Genomic DNA, 25,772 nt, shown 5'->3' on the forward strand with positions numbered 1-25,772 from the left:
GCAGATGTCTGCAGACAGCCGAGTAAGAGTCTGGGTGTCCGTGCGGTGAGAACCCGATTCAAACTAGGTTCTCAACAGGCAGACAAGCAGAGCTCTGTAAGGAAACCACACTTGGTGCACCTACTCTGCTCCCATAACCTGCTAGGTCTACGGCAGGCCCAACCCGTTTGCTCTCTAGCTGCCTGGGGCCCTCATCCGTGCACACAGGCGATAGACAAGCACCCCGGCTGCTCTAGGTATAACAAACGTTTATTCAGAAACAGGTGAATACACAGTCTTTCCTGACTCGATGCCCCCCCCTCTCCCTCCGAACAAAATGAGACACGGATGGTGACCAAAAGGGGGGGGCCGAGGCCCAGGCCCGCCAAACCCCAGCCCCTTCCTGGGAGGCAGGGAGAGAGGAAGGGACGCTGCCGCCGTCACGCCCAAGGGTGAGGCCTCCCCAATACTGGGTACCTCTTCAACTTTCCCCAGGGAATTTGAAAGCTATGGAGAGAAAAATGAGTCTGTGGCCATCTCCTTTTCCTGGGCTGCCCGGAGGGGTCTCGCCTCGGACGCCCAGCTGGCTTCTAGGTGGTGGGGCTCTTCTGGGAAGGCCCACGCCGGGGAGCACTTCCCAATCTCCCCTCAACAACCCTGTTCTCAAAGCCAAGCAAGTGGAGCTCTTCAGCACAGCTGGCTAGACAGGGGCAAGGAGAGAGGGCAGTGGCCAACAAGACATCCCACTCCTCTGGCCTGGGGAGGGGCTGGGCACAGGCAACAGGTGACCCAAGTCTATCATGAAGGTCCTGTGTGTGTGTGTGGCTTCTGTGGAGGTCAGGAGAAGGTGGCAAGGGGGATGGGCAGGGCCACGTCTAGACCACAGGACAGGCCTGCAGTAAGCACCCCGCCCCCCCCAAGCTCTTCTCATTGGCCAGGAGACCACCTCCCAGCCTGGGCCCTCTCAGCCCTGAGGCCGAGCTCCGGGGCCACAGGGAGGTGGGAATGGGACACTGGGTGTCCCCTGGCACCCCACCCCCATCCGGGGCTCCCGCTAGCAGCAGGAGCCCCAGGTGACCTCTTTCCCAGAGGAGTGGAAAGGGGCAAAGCCTGAGGCCTGGAGAAGGAGCTTTCTCTCCATCTGCCTGGCTCCTCCCTAGTGGGATGGGGCTCTTGGACACCCAAGAGCGAGGGTCGGACCCCAGGGCATCTTCTAGCCTGGAGATAAGAACAGGGGAACAGATCTGACCAAACAAAGCGAAAACCCCAACTGAGAGGAAGGGAAGGAGAGAGGAAAAAAGGGAAAACACACCCTAAAGAAAACACTATGGTACAGGGGAGGGCGTGAGTGCAGAAAGAAAGCGCCACCCACAGCCGGCCAGTGCCAGCACGGTCCCACGAGAAAGGCGTGAGCTCCCGTGGACTCTGTCCACGTGGCAGCACAGCCCGTGTCTGAGCCAGCGCGAGGGCAGGCGGGCGGCCGTTGCCTCCCTCCTCTCCTGCCTTCCGGCAGCCCAGATTCCCTTTTCAAAGTTTAATCTTAAATTCCGTGGGCTGCACCGAGACCGAGGCCCCAGAAGACTTGAAGAGAGCCTTCAGGATGGTGTCAGGATCCACTTCTGCGGGCGGGTGAGACGAGGTACCGGAGCTCAGCCTCCGAGGCTCACCCTCCTTCTTCACTGACGGGCTGTCGCTGAGTCGCCTGTGGGGGGCAGAGGGACAAGTGAGCCCTGGTCAACCTGGCGGCCAGCCCCAGAGGGCTACCTGCCCACCGTGCCCTCAGGTCCTGTCCCAGAGAGAAGGGAGGCCTCGCTCACGGCCTACCTGCAAGGATCTGGTCTCCAGTCCCCACCCAGGCTGAATGGCTGGCCTTGGCTCTGTGGATCTGGCCAGACTCGGGGAAGGCCTCCACAGGGCTCTGTCCTGGGCTTCTGGGCTGCAGGACACGAATGACTTCCTGTCTCTTAGCTGTACAGTGAACTCTGACTCCATGACTAATGGATCCTGCTTAGCGGGCAGGGGGGGCTCCACTGGGGAGAGAGCTGTGACTCCCATGGAGGTCAAAGGGCTCCAGGGAAAGGGTCAGGGACAAGCCAAGGGCTGAGGGCATGTCAGGAGAGCAAAGACTCAGAGCTCACAGATACCAAACTAAAGTTGTGACCATGAACAGCAAAAGCTGCCCTGGTCTTCAGGCAACTGGAAAATTCCCCTGAGAAGTCCACATTTCATGGCAAGGTATTCCCTTATCCAATCTAAGAGTCCAAGCTGGCTCACTTGGAAGCTGTGACAGGGAAGAAGGATCAGAGGACCCGAGGGAGGGCAGGGGACATCCAGGGCAGCACTCCTGGCCTGGGGGACACGCCCTGGCTTTCTCTGGTTGAAGACACTTCACTTTGTGGTTAGAGATGGAGACAGAAGAACAGGTTAGGCCACATCTAACAATTCAGGGACAAGGCAGTGAGGAATCTGCACGCCTCTCACTGGGGCTGACGGGAAGAAGCCACAGCTCAGAATGGGCTCCAAGATTCTCCATGAAGGGGCTGTTCCTGGCAGGATGAGAAGGCCAACAGGGGCCCGAGAGGGTGGCCCCTCGGGGCTGCTCCTGGCAAGTGACAGGGTGGCCTAGCCGAGGAACGACCACAGGCTGACACCAGCAAACATTCCAAACGGGAACTACGGCCAGGCCCTTCCTCGGGACCATTCCGAAAGGTTTCATCAGGTGTGGCAGAGTGGAGACAGCCCCGAGCTTTAACCCGGGACACCTGCTGGCTCTGTCTGTGACCCCAGGTGGGCTGGTCCCTTAACCCGAGTCTGTTTCCTCATCTGTAAAATAAGGGTCAGAAGAGCCTTCGTTTCTACCTCCCAGGGCTATTGTGAAGCTCAGTGGCGATAATGTAGAGTACTCTGCAGACAGCTTTTGTTCGTCATGAAGTCATCGCCCCACTGGGGTTTTCTTGGCAAAGATGCTGGAGCAGTTTGCCATTTCCTTTTCCAGCTCATTTTCCAGATGAGGAAACAGAGGCAAACAGGGTGAAGTGACTTGCCCAGGGTCACACAAGACAAGGGTCAGTGTCTGTGATCACCTCTGAACCCAGGTCTTCCTTATCCCAGGCCCCGTGCTCAATCCTCTGCACTGCCCAGCTGCTCTTGTAGACAGCGGGTACAGTAGAAATGTCAGATCTTATCAGTATTTAAAAGAAGGGCTTTTCGTTAAGGTCCTTAATGCAGAGCCTAATTCACCACTCACTGCCTTTCTGACGTAATTCAACCTGACCTAGTGCTCCAGCCCAGACCATCCCAGACCATCGAGTGCGCCAGCAAACATCCAGCCAACTGCTTAATGCCAGGAATTGTTCTGAGGACCCTTTTAGGACGGCCTTTGACGACGTGACTCACTCGAAAGCCCATTGAGAGCTCAACAATCAGCAAGGGAGGAATGAAACTGGTCCTGCCCCCTGGCCTTACAAAGCACCTTCCCCTACAACTGCTTTGTAAACAGTACAAGGGTTTATCATCTCCATTTTACAGATGAGGAAACAGAGTCTCAAAGGAGTGAAGAGACTTGTCTTGGGTCACGGGGGGAGTAAAATGGCCAAGCAGGACTTGAATTCACTTCCAAGGAGCCCTTACACTACGTCAAGCCTGACCCCCCACTCTCAACTGGATGACAGCAAGGGGCACAGCAGCCCCTTGGGGTGCACCCCAGGACACAAGTGGTGGGCACGCACATCCTGCCCAGCAGCCCTCCCTGGACACTTACAGCAAGATGGGCTGGTCCGATGTGATAACGCTGCCGTTCATGTGAAGGTTGCATTTCATCGGCTGCCCTGAAAACCAGATACAAGACGATGTTGGCAGCTCTGCAGAAGCCGCGCCGGGCCAGGCCAACCCCCAAAGGGCTAAGTGCTTCAGGTGCCCAAAGCCGAGGCTCAGTGGGGGAGCCGGCTGCTTCAGTCAGGGGTGGGGACCAGAAAAGCTTGTGCCCTTAATAAAATGACACCTCTACAGGGCATAAAAAGGAAAGATCCAAGTCTCCCCACAAAGAGAAGATGGCCTAAGGACGGGAAGGGATCAGAACCATCTGGTTTCCCTGTGTATCTGAACCCTGACACTGACATCTACAAAGCAGCTTCCTCACAACCACCACTGAGGGCAGGCGGGCAGCATTAGCTGCCCATTTCACAGATGAGGAAAGTGAGGCTCAGAAAAGGGATGCGACCTGCCCGTGGCCAAAGCTGAAGAGCCACATGGAAGTCTGGAGCCCAGCACTTAGGCTATGGTCTCTGCTATACTCTCACCACGTTGGCAATATCTTTTTTTTTAAAGACATTTTGTTTTTTTCAGTCAACAAAAATCCACCTCTTCCCCCATCCGTATGAGAACAAAATGGAAAAAAAAAACCACATTACAAACATACAGGTTCAAGCAAACAGATCTCCACACTGGCCACATCGAAAACCGTGCGTCTCCTTCTGTACCCCAGTCCTACACTTCTGTCAGGAGGCAGCCAGCAGGCCTCCTCAGGAGCCTCTGGAGTCTGGAGCAGTCATGCAGCTCAGCAGGGCTCCCCTGGTATGGCAGGGACCCTTTTCCTGGGTCAGCTCACCTCACTTTGCATCAGTTCATACGAGTCTTTCCAAGTTCCTCCAAAACCAGTCATTCCCCCAAGAATGGGCACCCCCTCAGTTTCCAATTCTTTGATATCTTCAAGAGTTAGAAATATTTGTGTACATCCTTAAAATTTGTTTTGGTTAGGTTTATTTTCTTAATCTACCCTTCCTCTAATTCCTTCTCCCCCTTCCCTGTTTCTTTGTTGAAATGTATTTTTTTGGGGGGGGGGCTAGGCAATGTGGGTCACACAGCTAGTAAGTGTTATGTGTCTGAGGTCGCATTTGAACTCAGGTCCTCCTGAATCCAGGGTGGGTGCTCTATCCACTGAGCCACCTAGCTGCCCCTGAAATGTATTTCTCTAGCGCTGTGTGTGTGTGTGTGTGTGTGTACGCGCACATTTCTTCCCTCCTTTGCCAAGTGCAGATGAGAATGAGTTTCAAGCATCAGCTCTTGCCTCACCCCTGCTCGTCTGCACAGACATCTACTTCTGCGTCCTCGTTATGGCAGACAGTTTTCCTGACCTTCCTTTCCTCTGCCCCTCTCCTTCCATTCTTAAGATCAGGACAGACCAGAAGCAGCCCAGGCCTTGTGGCCCCCCAAGACCCCGACGATGACTCAGTGTTCATCTCCCCATACTAGACGTTGTGTTTCCTCCTTGGTTCCTTCATGAGCGCTCATTCACGTTGGCCTTTTCATCAGGAATGCTTGCAGGCCTGAGTTTTCCTTAAAGGTCCATGTTATCCCCCAGTTCTGCTGGGAGAGTTCTTGGCTATGAGCCCAAGCCTTTGCCTTATGAGCTCTCTGCTGCCTCCTTGTGGTGGCTGTGGAATCGTGTGGGATCCCGGCTCCAGCTCTTCTGCATTCCACCTCTCTCTGGCTCTGCAGTATTTCCTTAAATCTGGTAGCCCTCGATTTTGGCTATGAAGCTCCAGGGAGTTTTCAGGAGGTGACTGGCAGATTCCTTCCATGTCCTCTTTGTCCTTTGGTTCTAATCCAGGCAGTTTTCGGATTTCTTCAAAGAGGAGGACATCGGGCCTTTTTTTTTTGGTCATGGTATTGAGATAATCCAGTGATTCTTAATTTGTTCTTCTCGAGGTTTTCAGTCTTTTGACTGTTTTACTATTTCTCGTTGTCTTGTGGAGTCCATTCTAATTTTCAGAGTTTGTTGCTTGGACAAGGTTTATACCTGTCATGCCACACTGTTAATTCCTTTCCAATTCTTTTTTCCACAGCTCTTTCTTTTCCTATTTTTTACTCTAGCTCTCTCTTTTCATTTATAAGAATATTTAAAAACTTTTATTTAAAACTCTTACTTTGTGTCTCTTCCAGGAATTCTGGTTGAGTTTGAGCCCAGGATGAGTTTTTCTCTGAGGTTTTGCTTGCAGATGTTGTGGAGTCATTCTCTCCTTCTGGGTTTGTGTCTTGAGCTTCTCTGCCATAGTAATGATAATTAATCCTACTCATTAGGGTGAGATTCTTTTATTTCTTTGTCCATTCTTCCAGCCCAGAGACTTGATGTTAGAGCCAAACTCTGAGAACTTCTGGAGGGAAGGGCTGGACTGGTCCTGGTGCTGCTTTCTCAGGGTGCTGCGTGTTGTGTTATTCCAGGACTTCAGGGACAGCTTAGGTCAGGGACCTGCGAGGTTTCAGTGCTCCCTGAGGGATCTGATTTAGGCTAACGTCTGATTGCTCCCCCTGGTCCGAGCCATGGTAGATGCTGCTGGACTCTGCCCCGAGAGGCAGCTGGGAAGCCCTGGGGGTTCAGAGGGACAGAACTGCAGGCTTCCCCTTGATCTGGGATTCCTGCCTGCGTTATTCATCTGCAGCTTGTCACCTGGGCTCAAAGCCAGAACCACACAGCCGCCGCCTTCTGAACTTGTGACTGTCTTGGACTTCCTCGGGTGTTTTCTAGATCTGTTTGGAAGAGGGGGTGGGAGAGCCCATCACACAGCTCCGCCATCCCACCCTGGCAATCGCAGCCAATAACCTTAACCACGAGTTCACTGCAAGTACCTCCCAACCCTAACCCTAACTGCGCTCCAGGTGTCACCACCTGGGGGTCCACATCCCAAACCCTGCTTATTCTGTCCCCATTAACTCCCCCCCATTCTCCCTTCACTCCTGCAGAGCCACACCTTCTGACTAAACCCAGGACAGCCATAGCCCAGTCTGGGACCCCTCCCTCTTCCTCACTGTCACAGCCACAGCCAAACAGCTGGCAAGTCTGCAAACGTCTCATATCTGTCCCAGCATCGAAGAGCCCTTCATCGACTCCTGCAACTTTCTCACTGCACAAATAACAAGGCACAGGCCCAAGGTCACAAAGCAGCAGAGTCCAAACTGGAACCCAGGCCCTGCAGGCATCTCCACTCCCTGCTCCCCCCCACCCCCCCAATCTATCCTTCACACCACGTCCAGACCCATCTTCCTCAGGATCTTTTCAGTGCCTCCCTAGTACACTGTGCATGACATTCAGGCTCCCCACTCCCCCACCCAGATCTGGCCCCACCTGCCACACAGTGTCCCCGGGGGCCCAACAAGGGCCTTCGTCTCCCTCTTCCACGTCGTCAGCACATTCTCCTTGGAGAACTCAGCACAGGCTCTCCCCTATGCCGGCACTGTCCACCTTTCCTGCACCTACTGGGCTCCCACCTGTCCTCTCCAAAGCCCAGATTAGATCTGCCACCTGGTTCCTCCAGACCACAGTGACCTTCATATGTATCTGTCAGACCCCATGAGGTAACGGCTGTGTCTCACCTCAACTCTGTTAAGTACTGTGCTTAGCATACAGCAGGTGCTTACTAAGTGCTCGCAGACTGAAGAGTTTCCCCTTTCACTCTCAGGCAGGCTCAGAGAGGAGTGACAGGAAGCACTGGGGCCTCCCTCTGAGAGGCTTTTTTTCCAGCTCCTCAATTCAGAGCCCCATACTGCACTCCTCTGGGAAATGAAGAGCAGATGAGCCAGCTTGGGGCCCGGACTGCCATGCAAACTCCTGGGAACCAGATAAAGTGCCCATCCCGGGAGAAAAGGCATTTTCCTCTGCCCCTGGACTTGAATGCCTGCATACAGGGAGTGATTAACTCCCTTCTTTTGCACACAGGCACACACTGCCTGTATAGGGCAATTGGTAAAACATGTCTCTTTCCTCCTCTCAACACAGAGGTGGTGGACCACACGTACAGAGTGAGGCACAGTCAGACACACTTCCTGGTTAAGGAGGAAAGGGAGATGGGAGAGGGAAAGGGACATTTGTTGGAAAGTAATGGTGATTTTTTTTTTTAGTGTATCAATAAACTTGCAAAGAACCGGACATTGAGAAGACGCCCAACCAGACACCTGAACAAGCTGTGGTAACGACTGTCGTGCTGTCAGAAAGGAGGAGCACGATGCTCTCAGAAAAACCTCCAAAGACTTCCATGAGCTGATGCAAAGTGACGTGAGCAGAACCAGGAGAACACTGTACCCAGTGACAGTACCACTGTGGGACGATGGGCCCTGAATGGCTCAGCTCTCCTCAGCCAGCTCTGAAGGACGCGTCCTCCTCCAAAGAACAGCAGAGGGCGGCTCACCCCAGACTGAAGGAGACTTTCCTCTCTGTTTTTCTTGGATTTTTATCTGTTTTCTTTCACAACATGACTAATGTGGAAATAAGTTTTGCATGACTACACACACAGAACCTTTATCAAACCTGCTTGCCTTCTCGATGAAGGGGGTGAATGGAAGAATTTGGAATTCAAAATTGTGAAAAAAAAAACCCCAAAAGCTTAAAAATAATTTTTACGTGTAATTGGAAAAACTAAAACACAGACCTCCCCCCAGAAATATAAACCCCCCTGGGGAGGCCTCTCAGCCCAGCCTCCTTCCAGCTCAGGCTGGGGCCACAGGGAAGGATGGCCGAACTCCCCCAAGGGGGCTCATCTCAGCAGTTCGGAGATGAAGGGGAACAAGATTTAGGCCACCCAAACAGCTTCTCTCCCGCTCAGGCTTACCGTCCAGACACCTGTTGTTGTACTTCTTATAGGCGGTGATGGCATCTTCTTTCTTCACAAACACAACCTCAGCCAGCCCAGGATGGACCAGGCGGGCTCGCTTGAGGGCTCCACACACACAGAAAAGCTCCTGGGAAAACAAACAGAGGCAGCCCTGAGGACCCAGCCCTGGACCCCGCTGACACACGCTCACGCTCCAGTCTCCGGGCCTCGGTGCCTCCTTCCTGCTGCTGGCGGGCGTCTCTGCTTTGCAGAGCTGGCTTTTCTGAGACCATAATGAACTCCACATGCACAGCAAGTTCAATGGGTTTTACTATCACTGTCTAAAGGAAACTTGGCAGGAAGGTACAGCGCGACCCCCTCCTAACCCCTCGCATTCATCTGTTCTCTCTTCCTGCCATCGCAGAAGACTTGGGATGGTCACCGAGGCCAGGCCCACTGAGAGGCAGGGGCCCCGACTGTCACACCACTGGCCAGTCTGTCTGGGAGAAGGGGCAAAATCAGGCTCTGTAGGACGAACCCCCTTGGCCTGAGGGAGCTAAATGTCCTCTCTCCATTCACCACTTTTTGAAAAGGATGCTAAAACCCCTCCCCCCACACAAGTGGGGCACACCCGGCCCACTCACCACGATGTCCTCCTCAGTGACCCGAGGGTGCAGGTTGTTCACAGTCATCTTGGTCCCTTCCAGCGGGCTGAGGACAGGCTGCGACACCAACGGCAGAATCGTGGCGGGGCGTGGCAGGCGTGTGCACGCGGCAGACCCACGGGAAGAACACAGAGATCAGAGATGGCGGAGGGACGCCAGCCTCAGGGAGCGGCCCCTGTGGGTGGAGGCAGCACTGCCGGGGCCCCAGGGGACAGTCGGTCACGACTCTCAGCCTCTAGGGCTCTGAGGGTTATGAAACCTCCCCCTCTCCAAAATCCAGAGAGGAAGCCAGGCAAGAGTAACTCTCGTTAGGCTCATGGAGGTCTCATCTTGTGGCCTGCCTCCAGGAGGTATACTCGAACACAGGTCTTTTGCCCCAAGACCAGGGCATGTACTTGCTACTCCATCTTCCTTGGTGATCTTAACCGTCTGAGGGAACGGCCAGGCCCCGAGCCTCTTCCCAGCCAGCTCTGGGGGGTGTCACGGCACTTACAAAAAGAACAGATGGATACTTTCCTCCAAGAAACTCCCAGAGACGGCAGAGCCGAGGACAGCACCAAAAGCTGCTTTCTCCTGAGAGGCGGCGCACCCACCCTTCTGACCTCCCCTCGGACCCAGCCACTGGCCCATATGGCCCTCGTCCTCCATGTCGGGGTGGGGGCAGGGGGATGCTAACTGGGGGACCCAGCCTTCCGGCCTCCCCCCGGCACTCACCTCGGCAGGGGGTGTCTCTTTGGGGGGCTCTTCCTTGGTCACTAGGGTCCGGGACATGTTGGTCAAGGCTTTTGTCCGTAGAGGGGAAGGTGGGGCGGGAAGGGCTGTGTACGTGTCATTCTGGACGACTTTGGTGAGAGGAAGGGTCTTGGATAAGGAGAATTTGGAGCCGCTGAGCCCTGCCTATACAGACAGAGGATGGCATCGTGAGCCCAGGCGGCTGCCACCACGCCAGACCTGGGCTGTGCCCGGGCAGGGCTCCAATGAAATTGACGCTTTCTCAGTTTGTGGTGGGCCGGCTGCCTTGTGGCACGATGACCAGCCTGGGGCCCTGACAGGGAAGACGAGGCAGGAACCTGCTGGTTTTCTCCCTTCACCTCAGTGCACTGAGCCCCGCTAAAGGCACCCGTGAGCTCAGGCCCTGGGGCTTCAGTCCAGAACCTGCCGGGAAACCACAGCTGCACCTGTAGCTTCTTCTGGGTCATCCGTGTGCGCCGCCCCCCCCACTCTGTGCTCCCCAACAAATTTCACCGTGGAGCACATGCTTAGGACAGAGCCGTCACTCCTGGTCTGTACAAAGTGAGCCCTGGGCCGGGCACATGAAACCAAGCAAGGAACTCCAGACTGTCCTATCACGCAAGGATTCTGAGACCGGTGTGTACACAATTTCTTATCCTGCTCACACAGAGATAAACCCCCAGAATTCCTATTCCTATCCCCTGGGAGCCCCACTTTGGGGGACAACAAAGCAGAAGGGCCAGACCCCGCCCCCACCTCCGCCAAGGGCCCTCACCATGTGCTGCAGGAAGCCAGGGGGGGCAGAGACCTTCATCTGTTTGCTGGCCATGGGTGGGGCAGCTTCATCATCTTCATCTACATCATACAGGCCCTGAGAACAGCACCAAGCATCACCACCGGCACCGCCCTGACCCGCCAGGACAGCCGGACTACAAGAGAGGACTGGACGAGGGCCGCTCACGGACATCGGTCCTCGGGGGCCGAGGATGCCGGACCGAGGTGGGGAGCTCAGTCCTGACGCTGACCAGGGCCAGCTCGGGATGCCCGAGCCCCCTCAATCGCAGCGCCCAGTCTGCCGTCCCTTTAGACCCTCTGAATGCCTGACAGGCAAGGAGCTTTAAACCTCCCTTAATCCCTGGGGTGGCCCTGGCTGTACACATGGGGGAGCCAAGGTGGGGGGGGGCAAGGCTGCAGACCCCACATTCTCCCTCCGTTGGACACACACTGAAAGACCGAGCGAGCGTGGGCTCCAGTGGTCAGCGGCAGGTCACGCGGGCCCCTGCTGCCTCACCTGGGGCCACCGGACAAGGCAGATGGGCACCCGGCCCTAGGGGCTGTCCTTCCCCTTCCTCAGCAAAAGGCTCCCCAATACAGGCGCTTCCTAAATGTGCCTGCTGACTAACCGGACTCTGGCTGTCCTCCCCCACCCACAGCCACAAGGGGCCTGGCTAATCAATCCAGGGAGGCCCACCTGTTTATGCTGATGGTTGTTGACCACATTGATTCTCATTCCAGCTGGATGGGGAAGAATCGGGAGGGCAGCCTTCTGCTGTGGAACCGAGAAGCGCGGGGAGGTCAGTCCCTCAGTCGGTCACCTGACTCCTGGCCAGGCCACCGCCCAACGAGCAGGGCTGTTATCTTCCCCAGAGACGACTCCACTAAACACCAGGGTCACGGCCCAAGTCTGTGACCTGAGACACAGCACAGAACTCAAGGCTTCACGTGGCAGCTGCCATCCTCAGGGGGCTCCCACCCCGGCAGCAGCTTGAGGAATTTAGATCTGTTCTCAGCCCTCAGGCCAGAGCCCCCTCCCCTGGGCGGAGGGCAGGGAGCAGCTCTCTCTGGCTGTGACCCTCCCTCCTAGGAAGCGGGAACTGGCCACCGACAGGCCCTCACTGCCTCAGGGGAGGCTGATGAGGCAGCGAAACCCATTCCAAGGAAAAACTAGCTTAGAACCCAAGGAGCCCCCACCATTCAGGCCATGAGGCATACGGGCATGTCCTAAGCCAGCTCTGTCCCTGATAGAGGAAGAGCCTAAGGGTCAGAGAAGTCCAACACAGATAGGAGACTACAAAATGGAGGTCGATTCATTCCAGTCTAAAAAGGGCTGAATCCATAATGACCTGAAGGGTTTTGTTTTGTTTTTTACCAAGCTCTATATAATTACAATGGCCACACTTGGTCACTGCTACAGGAGGAGGAGGAGGGAGGGAAGGAAGGAGGCAGGAAGGGCTAACTGGCTCCTAAGGTGCTTCTTTCCTTTCAAAGGGAGAGCCCAGCAGACAGTAATCTGCAGGCCACAGGCTGTTCCTGTTGCAGCCGCATTCCCTGCCCCGGGGGCCCCGGAGCCAGTCCGTCAATGTCTCCTAAGCTAGAGACTGAGGAGCATCGCCAAGGCGTCCCCCCCCCGGGTCGTGTGGCTCCATCGCACGCTGTCTTGGCACCCCCGTGGGCAGGTTCGGCTTGCGCCGTCCCAAGGCAGGACGTGATCACTGGGGAGGGAGCTCTACACCTGGTCTATTATATAACCGACTTTCAATCCCTGGCTACATCTCTGGGTGCCTTGGACTACTAAGTCAACATAACTGCGTTTTGGTGTTTTTTGTTTTGCCTTGTTCTGGAGGCAATGGGGGGTGAAGTGACTTGCCCAAGATCATACAGCTACTTCAGTGTCTGAGGCCAGATTTGAACTCAGGTCCTCCTGACTCCAAAGCTGATGCTCCATCCACTGGGCCACCTAGCTGCCCCTCATTTTGTTTTCCTGCACAGGCCACAGGGCGCCTGCTGGCTAGGAGGATGAGGATGGTTCTCCTTTCCCTCGCCCGTCCAGACTTCCAAAGCCCTGTGGCCACAATGACCCTCAGGGACAGCCTCGTGTGCCCCGGTCCTGGCCCCATCCGCCGACTCCGCCTACCTGGATGGTTTTGGTGATCTTCATGGTGGGCGGCAGCGTGCCGGTGGCTGGCCTCAGCAGGGACGCGGGGGAGCTCCGTTTCAGGCTGATCTTCTCCCGGGCGTCAGCCACTTTGGTCCCCTTCTCTGGCGCCACGATCTGGTGTTTTCGGGAGTTCAGCATCTCCCGGGCATCCTGCACTTTGCCCTTGATCCGAAAGCGAGCATCTTTCTGCACAAGTTTCTCCCGGGCATCTTTGACTCCCAACTTCTGCCTGGCATCTGTGACGCCGATCTTTTGCCGAGCGTCAAATGTCTGTTGGAAACCTGCAGTTGGTGCTGGCCGACTCAGGAGGCTCTGCGGGAGCCCAACGCGAGACCGGACGCCTCCAATCCCTGGCCTGGCATTCAATCTAGAAAGAGAACGTCACACGTCAGCTACGCTGGTGCTTCCGCCGCTCCTCACCGGTTCGTCAAAGTCTTCCTCAGTTTCTCTGAAACCACCCCCCTCGTCATTTCTCACAGCACAATATTCTGTCACAACCACATGCCACAGTGCATTCAGCCATTCCCCAAAGGCTGGGCATCCCCTCAGTCTCCAATTCTTTGCCAATACAAACAGAGCTGCTACCAATGTTTGTGTACGCACGCGTCCTTTTCCTCCTTCTCAGATCTCTCGGGGATACAGACCTAGCACCATCATGGCAGGCAAAGGGTATGTATGCTCAGCACAGTAAGGCGCCACGCACACCCCCCCCACCCCCCCCACCCCCTGTCAGCAAAGGCCTCGCCCACAGGGGCAGAGCCACACCTCTACTATGCTCAGGGCACACTGGCCACCTCAACACCTCGACTCCACTGGATTGTGAGAAGGCAGGTGTGGCCCACAGGGAATGACTGTGATAAGTTTTCTGACCAAGTCAGACAGCACAAATTGTTCAGTTATTTCAGTCAAATCTGACTCTTCATGACCCTGCTTGGATTTTCTTGACAAAGATAGTGGAGTGGTTTGCCATTTCCTTCTCCGGGTCATTTTCCAGATGAGGAAACTGAGACAAACAAGGTGAAGTGACTTGCCCAGGTTCACACACTAGTATCTGAGGCTGGATTTGAACTCAGAAAAAGGAGTGTTCCTGACTCCAGGCCAGGCACTCTGTGCACCATGACGCCACCTGGTGGCCCCTTGGTACAAATACACAAGTGCATACGCATGCAGACGCACCTGTAGGTCCAAGGTTCCTAATGGCTAAACATTCATCGTTAAAGAGCTCAGCATTCCCCTGCAAGGTACCTGATAAATACAGGCCAGTAAAGATGGTCTTTATTTGGCGCCATGGGTTCTGAAAAAGCTACGTGAAAAATGGACTCATTTGAAATAGCACACCCAGGAATCTGCCCTTCAAAGGATCTGAGGGTGCCTCTGCACAAAGCAAAGTGTCTCTCACGAGCTGAGGCTCTCTACGCTGGGTATGTGGGACACAAGGTAAAGCAAGAATGACGTGTCAGGATTACTTCAGGTCAGGGGTTCTCAACCTGTGGTCCGTGAACTGTAAAAAACACATTTATGACAATTTCAAAACAAGGGATTTTCTTTATAATCCTATACACTGAAAAATATTCCAAAAGTCCCTAGTATTCCCAGACTGCCAAGGTCTCTGCTTGTAGTGACAGCCCTGGGCCCACTTTTCTGTGACGCCCAAATGCCTGCTTTCCTTCTCTGTACAAGGAAGGAGCTGGATCAGGTGACTGAGGTCTCTTTCAGTGCTAACGTCCCGGTGGGGCTGACGCTACTTTCAGAATGAACGTGTCTATCTGAGAAATGGGCCAACACTGCAGTTCAGGGCTGAGGACCATGGAGATTTAAGAAGAGCTGGAGAAATGTTAATAATGCAGTGTACTGTGGGTATAGTTTTTCTCTCAGAGACCAGCCTGCGAACACCTCCTAGTACAACCCTGCTCCCAGCCCTGGCATTCCTGGACTTTCCCTTCCCCACTCGCCTGGCGCCCCAATCAATCACAAGCATTGGGTGAAGCACAAAGACCACATGAAACATCCCCACGCTCCAGGAGCTGAAGGTCTAATGCCCAACTGAAAACACAGAAAGAAGAGACACCAGGGGAAGGGGTGAACAATTTGGGAAGGAGGCCCAGCAAAGGTGGAGGTGGGGAGGAGTATAAAGGAAGGTGCAGAGCTGAGGATGGGGTGCCCCCAGAGGGCCCAGCATGGAAACAGGCCATGGGGTACAGCAGGCCACGTGGCAGGGCTGCAGTGAAGGCAGGAAGGGGCCCGAGGGGCCACCTAGAGGCGTTTTGGAAGGAGCCCCTGGTGTTGACCGAGCAGGGACTGCCGTGGTCAGAGCCACCCTCTGGCAGGCCGGTGTAGAGGGGGCAAATGACGGACTGGCTCTGGCAGGGAGGAAGAGGGAGGAGTCCAGGAGGACCCGATGCTCAAAGCCCCGCCACGGCTCCTAGAGGCAAGCTGGACGGCCTTCAGCATGCAGCTGAGGGACCAGCCCTGCACTGTGGTCTGTCTACATGCTATCTCTGCACCCAGGAGGTGCTTGGTAAATGTTCCCAGTCTCCCTTGGGGCTGGAGGCCCACACCCCAGCATGACCAGTACGGCCACGATGACCTTGGGCCCTCAACACGACGGCCCTAGGGGTCATTGAAAGAACCCATGTCCAAACTCTGTCTCTGCCACTTCCCCCCCACCTTTGGACAATTCCTTGCACCAATCTGGACCGTGTAAAAATGAGGGCACCTGAGCAGGCCGACTTCAGAAAAACCTGGAAAGACTTGTATGGTCTGATGCAGAGTGAAGTGAGCAGAACCAGGAGAACGCTGTACACAGTAACAGCCACATTGTGCGATGACTAATATTGATAAACTTAGCCCTTTAAACATTTTTGGAAATGAGGCCACCTGGCCCATGCTCCCCCAGCTGCCCCCAATCAAAACCTATGATCCTAGGAGGCTGGCCACCCCTCCCCCCCCCAAAACCCCCTCAACTTACGCATAAAAAACCTAAGTGAAAAGTCTTCCTTAGCCCCCTTATTCATCATGGTCCTGCCAGGCCTTCAGAGGTCACCTGATAATAGCAGCTCACGTTTGCAGAGTACCTACTGTGTGCCAGGCACTGGGCTAAGCACTTCACAACTATGATCTCTCTGATTCTTACAACAGCCCCGAGAGGCAGGCACTGTTACCATCCCTATTTCATGGCTGAGGAAACTGAGGCAAGCAGAGGTGAAAGGACTTGCCCAGAATCACACGGAGAGGAAGCGTCCAAGGCCACATTTGAACTCACATATTGCTAACTTCTGCAGCCTCCAATCACATCCTCAGCTTCCTCACCTGTAAAATGGGTGGCCCTCAATCTTCCCCAGCGGGCCAGAGCCAGGTTAAAGTGTCACTGGGAAACAGTAAACAAAGTGACTAAAACCAGAGTCCAGCACAGCCGGCGTGCCGCGTCCACACAGCCTGAAGGCCCTCTGAGGACTGGCTGGGGAGAGAGCGAGCACAGTCCCAGGCCTCCAGGGCCCGGCACCTTGCTCAGCACAAAGCCCGGTGGCTGACGACAGCAGGCACCTAAGAAATGTTTACTGACAGACTGACAGTGGGGATGCCAGCCCAACACAAGTAACGACAGGTATCCGAGGGAGATTCTGGAGAGGGAAGTAAAGAGTGGGTAAAGCCGCAGGGCCGGCCCTGTTCTGACCTCTGTCCTCTGCCCGTTGGCCGGGCTGCAGTGCCTCTGATAAAGCGTTCAAAGCTAAGGGTCCCCGTGAAATAGCGGGCCACGCAGGGACCGCCAAAGACCACTCATACTCTTTCCTGTCGGCACGTGGCAGCAGCAGGGAGACACAGGTTTGAATCTTGCCTCACATAAGTACTTTGTGCCCGTGACCAGGTCCCATAACCTTGCTCAACCTCAGTGTCCTTCTCCACAAAGTGTGTGAAACAACAGCACAGACCTCACAAGTGGTTTTGACGACCAAATGAGGTCAGCCCAGGCAAAGCCTCAAGCACAGATTCCCCGCACCCAGAGGCACCAGAGGCAGAGGGGATTCAGTGAGCAGGGCCAGCCGGGACAGGCCAAGGCTTCTGGAAGAACTCGCTCCTTCCCCCACAGACAGGCTGTGGCCAGCCCTGCCCCACAACCCCTCTTGGGTCTCTGGCCAGCTCTGTCCTGCCTCTCTCCTCAAGCTTCCAAGGCCCAGGGGGCCCGGGTGACTCACAGCACCCCCGGCCTCTCTCCTCTCTTCCCAAAGCCTCCTTAAATCCATCCAGGGCTCAGCCCCGGGGGCCACCTTCTCCTCCCCTTGCAGCCCTTATCTGGAAGACAAGGGCTCCTCTACAGAACCCACACTGACTGATCCAAGCTGCAGCCCACCTGGGGCAGTGAAAGTGGATTTTTTTCATGAAGCTCTTTCACTGAGTACCCCCATCAGTGATGGAAGCCTGCGGACGGCAGGGAGATGCACCTTAACTCAGATCTGCCCTTGGCTAAACGCCAGCACACTCCCAGTCTGGAACTCCTCAATGACTCGCACAAAGTCATGCTGAGAGCTCGCAGATCCCCCGAAGCCTCTAGGAACACTTCGGTGCTAACAGAGCTCACGGCACTGGGGTCTGGGCTGCTCTGGCATCAATGCTATTTAAAAAATCCATCGCTCTGACTAGCTGGCCGACTCCACTTTGTCATCACTATCAATACCAAATACAGGCGGCCCACACACATTTTCTGACGCAGCTCTGTACAGAAAAAAATATGGATTCCATTCCACAAACACTCCCTGCAATGCAATAAACACCTTTTAAGCACCCCCCAGCGTGCAAGACGCTGCTAATCACCGAGGATGAAAAGACAGTGGTCTCTGCTCCCAAGAAGCCTATGTGGGGGAGGGTTAGAGGGGGTTACAGAACAGACACATGTAACACAAGGTGATTCGTGGAGGAAAAGAGTTGGGGGGGAGAGGCGGGGAACAGGGAAGGTTTCAGGGAAAAGGTGGAACCTGCCCTGGTCCCTAAAGGGGGATAGGAATTTGGAGGCAAAGCCCTGCAAACCTCAGGCCACCATGTGAAAGTAGGTTTCCTCCTCCACCCTGGGCACCAGGAGGGGTGGGGGGAATGGCACCTCATGCTACAGCAGGTTCAATGTTAGAAAGAAAGATTGGTTCTTAGCTCCAGCCTCCACCCAGTGCAGACAGATCACCAGAAATCAGAAAGCATTTAATTGAACCATACCTAGAAATCATGTAGTAAAGAAAATCATTAGCCAATGGAAACTACCTCTTGTCTGGCTTGTCTAAATGCACGGATGTGGGAGGTTGGCCCAGGCCCCCAGGGAGCGTGCCAAGAAGCAGGTTTGGGGTTTGTTTTGGGGGGGAGGGACGGTTCATGAACTCAAGGATGGCTCATGAACCCGGGTCACCAAGAGAATGGTACGGGCCAGAAATCTGGAAGGAGGCAAGGCTAGAGGAGAGAACGGGCAGCTCTGTCTTAGACAGATGAGTCTGAGATGACAATGGCATTGCAGGTGGGGCAGGCCAATGAGAAGTTGGCCAAGTGGGACCGAAAGTCATCTCTGTACACGCGGGCATCACCTGCCCACAGGTATCGTGGAAGCCCACGCCATGCTCAAAGGGAAAGCAAGAGAAGATGGCCTGGGCCAATGCCTCAGAGATGACCATGGGGAAGGGGCAGAGGGGATGAGAAGACCGAAAAGGAGGTCAGACAGAGAAGAGAAGAATTAGTGGAGAGCCACGTCCTGGAAGCCAAGGGAGGAGAGGTAATTGAGGTGGGTAAGGGGTGAGCGGAACAAGCTGGAGGCTGGTCAGGGAGGACGAGGACCGAGAAGAGGCCGTGGGCTGTAACGCTACATCACCAGGAGCTACTGAGAGAGCACTTTTTAGTTAGAGGCTGGGCTAAGAGAGATACTCCAAGGGAAGACGAGTCTTTCTGTTTTGTTTTGGCTAGGCAATGGGGTGAAGTGACTTGCCCAGGGTCACACAGCTAGTAAGTGTTACGTGTCTGAGGCCAGATTTGAAGTCAGGTCCTCCTGACTCCAGGGCTGGTGCTCTATCTGCTGCGCCACCTAGCTGCTCCATGACGAGTCTTTCTTAGAGACCTGGGAGGGATGGCAGAGGCGAGGGAAGCCGTTCTAAAGATGGTGTGCTCATCATGTTTGTGAGACACTTGACAGAAGCCACGAGACAGACACTGAAAAGTACAGAGAAAGGTCATGAAGGACAGACACGTGAGGAAAAGACAAGAAGAGAGGGGCTTGGGAGCACAAGGAAGGGGCTGGCCTTTGCCACAAAAGAGCCACCCCCACGTCACGGCCTAGAACGAAGCAGCAGAGAGCTCCTGCTCTCAGGAGGTGACTGGCCAGGAGACAAGGCCCGGGGCACATGACAAAAGGTGTGACACAGCCCCTGTGGCCCAAGGATGAGGCAGACTGCCAAGGAGGCACAGTGAGAGTGTGATGGCGCCAGAGGGCAAGGAGGCTACGGACCTGTCCTCTGGCGCAGCCTCCCAGGAATCACTAGAGAAGAAACAACCCACCATGCAGAGTGTGCCCATCATGCAGCATCTTCTGAAAAGAGGCCCATTTCCAGGAGAGCCAGAGGATGGAAAGAGGGCGAGGTGAAGAGAAAAGAAGTTTGTCTCCAAGAGACTGGGGCTTCCAGAGAGCCCAGTGAAAACTGAGGCTGAAGGAAGACAGGGATTGGGGGAGAAGGAGAAGGCCAGCACCCAGAATCCAGGACCAGGGGACCTCAAGGGTGGGCTTTACCAGCCATACAACAAGGGGGCTCCCCGATCCTAGCATGGCCCAAGGGAAGAAGACCATGGTCCTGAACCTCATCATTCCAGATTCCCATCTGTTGATTTAAGACAATCCTGGGAGTCAATTCCTGGAACGAGAGATGTGGGAAAGGGTGTAAAGAGAAGGGCCCTTCTGGATCCCTGAGAAGGGGAGAGAACTTTTTGTCCAATCACTTTTCAAACAGCTGTGCTGACAGTGCTGAAACTCAGCTGGGCCGGCACTTCTAAAAAGCTACCTTTTGTAACAGAGGGCACTGGGGCTCTCAATCACACGAAAGCTGGCCCCTCTCACTACCCAGCTCAGAGCTAGGCCGGACCCTGGGCCTCCTGCAGAGGCCAAGCTCCCCCTCCTCTCTTAGCTACAAATTCAATCCAATTGAACAAACCTACCAGGTGCAAACCAGGTGCTAAACTAGGTGGTAACAAAGATGAAAGGCATCCCCACCAGAGCTGGGGCAGGGGAGGTGTGGTGGGAGGGAGACAAAAGAATTGTATCTGAACGTACTGCAGGTAAAAGGTGATTCGGGTAAAGGAGAGGAGCAAAACGTTCTAGGAAAAAGGGAGGTAATGCGGATGACAGAGCGGCAAGAGATCAGGGAAGGGATTCAGCCTCCAGAGGAGGGTTGCAGGCATGGGACTGCCTCGGGTGCCTGGGAGAGCAGGGGGAAATCTGTCTGGGAAGGGCACCTGAGGGCTTTCAATCAATCAGCTAGGCCTGAAGAGGTGGCTTCATCCTAGAGGCGCCAGGGAGCCATGGAGGGTTTCTGGACTGGGGAGTGGCAGGTCAGGCCCCAGCCTGGGGAAAAATGAAACTGCCCAGCTGTGTGAAGGGGAGACCAACTGGCATTTCACACAACAGTCCTGGCAAGAAGTAAGGCCACGATGTCGGGAGGACCTGAGTTCAAATCCAGCCTCAGACACTTGACATTTACTAGCTGTGTGACCCCGGGCAAGTCACTTAACCCCAAGTGCCACACCAAAAGGCAAAAAAAAAAAAAAAAGCAGCAGCAAAAGCCAGCCCTGATGGTGGAAGAAGTTAGACTGGTTCAGCCGGATGGAGGAGGAGCCTGAGGTCACCAGGCCTGACCCGGCCAGAAGGCCCCAGCACACGGAGGGGCCAAGGCAGCCAGAGGGCGCTCCAGCTCTGTTATGGCCTGTCCCAGCGACCCTCTTCCTCCAGCTTCCCCACCGGACCCTGCCAAACCACCACAAAGGTCACTTGATGTCGGGGATGGTCTCAGACCCCTCCCCTGAGACTTGGACAAACAGAGGCAGAGGGAAGGGAGTGGGTGAAGGCTGACCATCCCCCCAGAACAGCCCGAAGCTCAGGCCCCCACAAGGACAGGTGCTGAGAAAGGCTGCCGAGGGCAGCTGGAAGCCTGATTTTCCCTTCCTTTTTCTTCCTTTTCAGGGACCGTGGCTAGGGCAGGAATGTATTTTGCAGAACTTTCCATCTCTATAATGGGGCTTGTTTCCTTGAAAGCTCCTCAATGGGGGGGGGGAGTGAAAAAGGCCCTGGGCTTTTCTGACCCCCTGGTCTTCCTCACCAGCCAGTGGCTCCAAGTGCCCAGGGCCCACCAGTTCTCAGACCTCCTTCTCCTAAGTCCAGCCCCACAGGTGGCCCTCCTAGACTGTCACCCCCCCCCAATTTTATCACATCCCTCCCAACCCAGAGGCTGGGGTTCCCAGGACTCCCAAATCCCAATATCCCCAGGCCTCCCATCCCACTGCCTCCTGCATGGCCCCAGCTGCACGTCCAGCCAGCCAACGCGTCCAAAAATGACTACAGACTCGCTCCGCCCTTCCTGGTCCTGCTCCCCACACCACTCAATCGATTCAAACATTCAGCAAACCTAAGCAGCCTCAGCAGGCTTAAGAAAGGGAAGAGTTAAAGGCCTTAGCCAATGCCTCCCTTGTCCTACTAAGGACACAAATGACCAAATACTGGACAAGTCCCCACTTTCTCAATGAGGCAGAGGATTTTATAGTCTGACGAGGGAAACCTGAAAGAATGACAGCCTCCAGAGAAAGTTCTCTGGACCATTCCTCTTTGGGCCTCAGTCTCCCCATCTGCAGCAGTGGGCACGGACCCTGACAAGGAGGCTTATCTGAGTCTTCCCAATCCAGCCAGGATTTCTGACAAGTCTTCGCTGCTTTCCCGGCTTTAGTGACCTGAGCCAGACAGTCGATGCCCTACAGGTGAGGATGGAATAACTGAGGAGTTACAAAGCCTCGTCCTCACTACCACAGGGACAGAAGCGTCACAGATCAAAAGAAATGCCAATTACTATGGCCCTCATTTGACAGATGAAGAAACTGAGGCTGGGGTGTGCAGCTAGGGCTCGAAGGGAAGGGAACTTTGGAGTGGGCCAGACAGAAGCCCCAGTGACCTAGGGCAGTGTGGCCCCGTGACTAGGGAACGGCATTAGAGATGGAGAAGATCCAGGAGGCAGGCAGGATGAGGCCCCAGGAGAAAAGGAGCCTTTATAGAAGCACACCAGCTCAGGGTGGAGGGGAGGAGGAGGAGGAGGAAGAGGAAGAAGAGGCTGCCTGGGGCAGAGACCCCCAAGACTATTCTCCAGGGCAGTCTGAGGTTAGAGGTGAGACTAGAACCCAAGGCTTCCCCCAAGTCAGGCAGCTTTCCCCAGGATAATAACCAGACACTCAACCACAGGAAGAAAATGCTGTGTAATTTCTAACTCTCTAGACCCCCAGGGCAGGCGTGGGTGCCTCAGTGGGCTCCAAAGCCACAAGAGAAAAGGCCGAGATGGGGCCAAGTGTAGTCAGAGCCCGAGGGTTGTGGTCCTCGGAAGGAGCGAGGGCAAGGGGGCTGTCATGGCTGTTACCCATTCAGCACCACAGGAGTTATTACTATGGCAAACCCTTGAGATGCCAGCCCTGCAGAGAGCAAAGTACTACAGGGTCATGACGGAAAATAAGGTAGACTGAGGCACAAAGCCCCGAGCACCATCTGTTTACTGGTAAGGCCAGCAACTACTGATAAACGAGGTCTCTCCGCTCCTCTTTTTATAGATAAGAGGAGCCTTCAAAAATAAGGAGGCAGTGTCAGAGATGAGGAAAACCCCAGAGTGGCTGGTAACACGCCCTCCTTCCTCCCGGCCAGTGATAACTCGACAGAGATAACAGAAGTCCTGGAGGTGGAGTGACTGACTCCCAGGAAAGCTAAACTCCCAAACGAGGAGAGCACACAGGACCACCACCTGCAAGGAAGGAGCAGCGCAGCCAGGACGGGCTTCCTTCAATCAAAAGTGATTCATAAGGAAACTGAACTCTTAAGCTTAAGACAGCAGGCTTCTTTTAAGTGTTTTAGTACGAAGTCTGCTGCTGTTCAGCCGTGTCCGACTCTTCGTAACTCTGTGGACCCCGAATGTCCACGGAGTTTTCTTGACAAAAGATACCAGAATGGTTTGCCATTTCCTTCTCTAGTGGATTAAGGCAAAGAGAAGCTAAGTGACTTGCCTAGGGTCGTGAGGCTCGTAAGTGCCTGAGGCCAGATTTGAACTCAGGTCTTTCTGACTCCAGGCCCAATGCTCTATCCACTGAACCACCAGGATGCCTTTAATTGGGAAACTGAACCTTAAAACTTAACGGAGAGTGGAAGACTGGACTTCTGAGCCTGTGAATTTCTGAACTGAACTTGAAGACAAGGGAAGGCGACTTTAGACAGTTTTACAAAACGCTGGTGGTGACATAGACTCGAATCAATTACAAAATGGAATGGGAATGAATTTGATTTTCTCAAGAGAAAAGGGAGGGGAGCAGCTGGTGAAGTCCTTTAGAAATGGGAAGGAGGAGACTCAATTATGCCTGCTGCCCTCAAGGCTCTCCAGGAAGAGCGGATTCAAGTCCTGCCTCAACACGGGGAATGTAGGACCCTGCACAGTCCCCATCAGTCGGTGCCTCATCTGTAAAATGGGGATGACTCTTCCAGGTTTAAACCTGTGACCTCCAAGAGGCAGGGGCTGGGAGCCAGGATTTCCTTGAGCTAGGCAACTCCCAGATAAAGAAAATCCCCTTACCAATGCCGCTAGTGGGTACTGAGAGCTGGCATCAACCATGCAGGCCCACAACACTCCCAGTGAGGCAGGAACCAGATTAAAATGGGACCAGGAAACACTTAACAAAATAAACAAAAAGACAATAAAACGTAGAAAACTAGAAAAACGTGACGTTTTGTAACAACTGAGTGTCTCTGCCCAGAGGATGGGGGAGGGACTGGCCCAGAGCCACACGGACCCATGCTCAGCACCTCAAAGGTCCACAGGGAGGGAGTGGAACATTCCTCAGGTAAACTGAGGCCCAAAGTCCTGAGCAAGGTCACCTTATCAATAAGGCTATCAACTGTCAATAAAAGGGGTCTTTCGCTCCTCCCCAAGGAAAGAGTCCTCCAGTGAGTTCTGGACATCCTTTTTACAGACAACAACTAGAAGGCAGTGTCATAGATGGGAAAACAATAGGATTGGGTGGAAATGTGGAATTCAGGGCCAGCCACAAGCCCTGGTCCTTAAGGAATACTGATTGGTTTATGCAGCCCACCGCATCCCGCAGGGCTCCTTAGGAAGTTAACAAGTCTCCCTAACTGCGCACAGGCAGTAAGATCTGTAGGGTACTGGGGGATGCCAAGCGCACAGAGCTCAGGCCTGGCATCAGGAAGACTCAACCTCCTGAGTTCAAATCCTGCCTTAGACACTTACTAGCCTGTGTGACCCTGGGCAAGTCACTTCACCTGGTCTGCCTCAGTTTCCTCTTCTGTAAAATGAGATGGAAACGGCAAACCACTCCAATATCTCTGCCAGGAAAACCCTAGATGGAGTCATGAAGAGACATGACTGAACAGTTAAGATGTGTAGAGATAAAATATTCTTTGAATTAAGGTGATTTATGGGACAACCTATCTCAGAGAGGAAGGCTGAACTTTTGAAGCTAGGAACAACTCAGACACAAAGAAAGGAGCTTGGGTAGTTATACAAAATACAGAATAGAATCAAGTACAAACAGAATTACAAAAGTAGAATCAATTAAGAACGCAATCATTTTGATTTTCTCATTTTTAGGCATTACTAAGACCCCTAAGTGCTCTAAAAATGTGATCACTATTGCACCCCTCCAGACTCTCCAGAAAAGGGGGCTATTTTCGCCGTTGCACCCCTCCAGACTCTCCAGAAAAGGGGGCTATTTTCGCCGTTGCACCCCTCCAGACTCTCCAGAAAAGGGGCTATTTTCGCCGTTGCACCCCTCCAGACTCTCCAGAAAAGGGGGCTATTTTCGCCGTTGCACCCCTCCAGACTCTCCAGAAAAGGGGGCTATTTTCGCCGTTGCACCCCTCCAGACTCTCCAGAAAAGGGGGCTATTTTCGCCGTTGCACCCCTCCAGACTCTGCAGCAATGGGGGCTGTGATTCCCGTTGCACCCATCCAAGCCCTTTGCAACAGAAGGCTGTGAGCGCTACGGAGACCCTCCCGGCGCTCTAGAATTGCGGAGGGGACTGCTATCACTGTGACCACCCTCCCCGCGCTGCAGACACCGGGGCGGCCTAGGCTCTTGCCCCCTCGTCGCACCCCCGCCTCCCTCCCGGGGCTCAACAGCCTTTCCCCCCAGGGACGCTCGCGCCTCGCCGCCCCGCCCTCGCTGGAGCCAAGAATGAGCGGCGGAGCCGGCAGCCAATGGGAAGGCGGAGAGCGCGCGCGGCCTCGGAGCCCTGGCCAATGAGCAGCGGCGCTGGCGAGAGAAGGTGGGCCCTGGAGGGAGGGAGGGCCTGGCCCGGGCGGACTAGAGGGCCCGGAACCCGGGGCATCCCCGCGGCCGCCCGGCCCCCGGCCAATGTCTGGAGAGGCTCCAGGCCCCGGGCCCCGGCTCCGAGGCGGCCCCGAGGAGAGAGAGAGGCTCACTCACCGACCCTTCACCGTCACCCCGCGCTTCCGGATGAGCTCGTCCAGGGACAGGTCCGCCATCTTGCGCCGCGGAAAACGAGAACAGGCGCCTCTCACGCACTCGGCGCTCCCCCGCCCATCGGTGCCGGAGAAGGGACGCAACTGCTTCCGGTGTCCAGCTCACGGTCCTTCCGTCGACGCAC

The 25,772-nt window shown here is 54.8% G+C and overlaps 1 protein-coding gene across 3 annotated transcripts; it reads right to left on the bottom strand.

Annotated features, from left to right (window-relative positions):
• Window positions 1–231: 231 nt before the first annotated feature.
• Window positions 232–25,763, bottom strand: POLDIP3 (DNA polymerase delta interacting protein 3). Of its 3 annotated transcripts, XM_078147740.1 has the most exons (10): window positions 25,592–25,763; window positions 12,873–13,263; window positions 11,430–11,507; window positions 10,734–10,829; window positions 9,941–10,123; window positions 9,206–9,283; window positions 8,580–8,709; window positions 3,740–3,806; window positions 1,804–1,915; window positions 1,543–1,681 (listed from the first exon to the last, which is right to left on the bottom strand). In XM_078147740.1, the coding sequence occupies exons 1-10, from the start codon at window positions 25,648–25,650 to the stop codon at window positions 1,643–1,645; spliced, it is 1,233 nt and encodes a 410-aa protein (XP_078003866.1). In that variant the 5' UTR covers window positions 25,651–25,763; the 3' UTR covers window positions 1,543–1,642. The 3 variants fall into 3 exon arrangements, with proteins under 3 accessions (XP_020838443.1, XP_020838442.1, XP_078003866.1); XM_020982784.2 differs by lacking the exon at window positions 1,804–1,915 and having other exon boundaries at window positions 232–1,681; window positions 11,430–11,504; XM_020982783.2 differs by lacking the exon at window positions 1,804–1,915 and having other exon boundaries at window positions 232–1,681; window positions 25,592–25,760.
• Between the last annotated feature and the right edge of the window lie 9 nt (window positions 25,764–25,772).

This window comes from Phascolarctos cinereus, unplaced genomic scaffold (genome assembly GCF_003287225.1).
Source record: "Phascolarctos cinereus isolate Bilbo 61053 unplaced genomic scaffold, phaCin_HiC Scaffold_1;HRSCAF=81, whole genome shotgun sequence".
Lineage (NCBI taxonomy): Eukaryota > Metazoa > Chordata > Mammalia > Diprotodontia > Phascolarctidae > Phascolarctos > Phascolarctos cinereus.

Excerpts from the sequence above, each read along its gene's own strand:
- POLDIP3 (XM_020982783.2), bottom strand. The coding sequence starts at position 25,650 with ATGGCGGACCTGTCCCTGGACGAGCTCATCCGGAAGCGCGGGGTGACG. Across the intron at positions 10,124-10,733 it reads CTGGCTTCCTGCAGCACATG|GCAGGGCTCAGCGGCTCCAA; the intron begins GTGAGGGCCCTT and ends CTGTCTGTATAG. Across the intron at positions 9,284-9,940 it reads AAGAGACACCCCCTGCCGAG|CCTGTCCTCAGCCCGCTGGA; the intron begins GTGAGTGCCGGG and ends TTGGTGTCGCAG.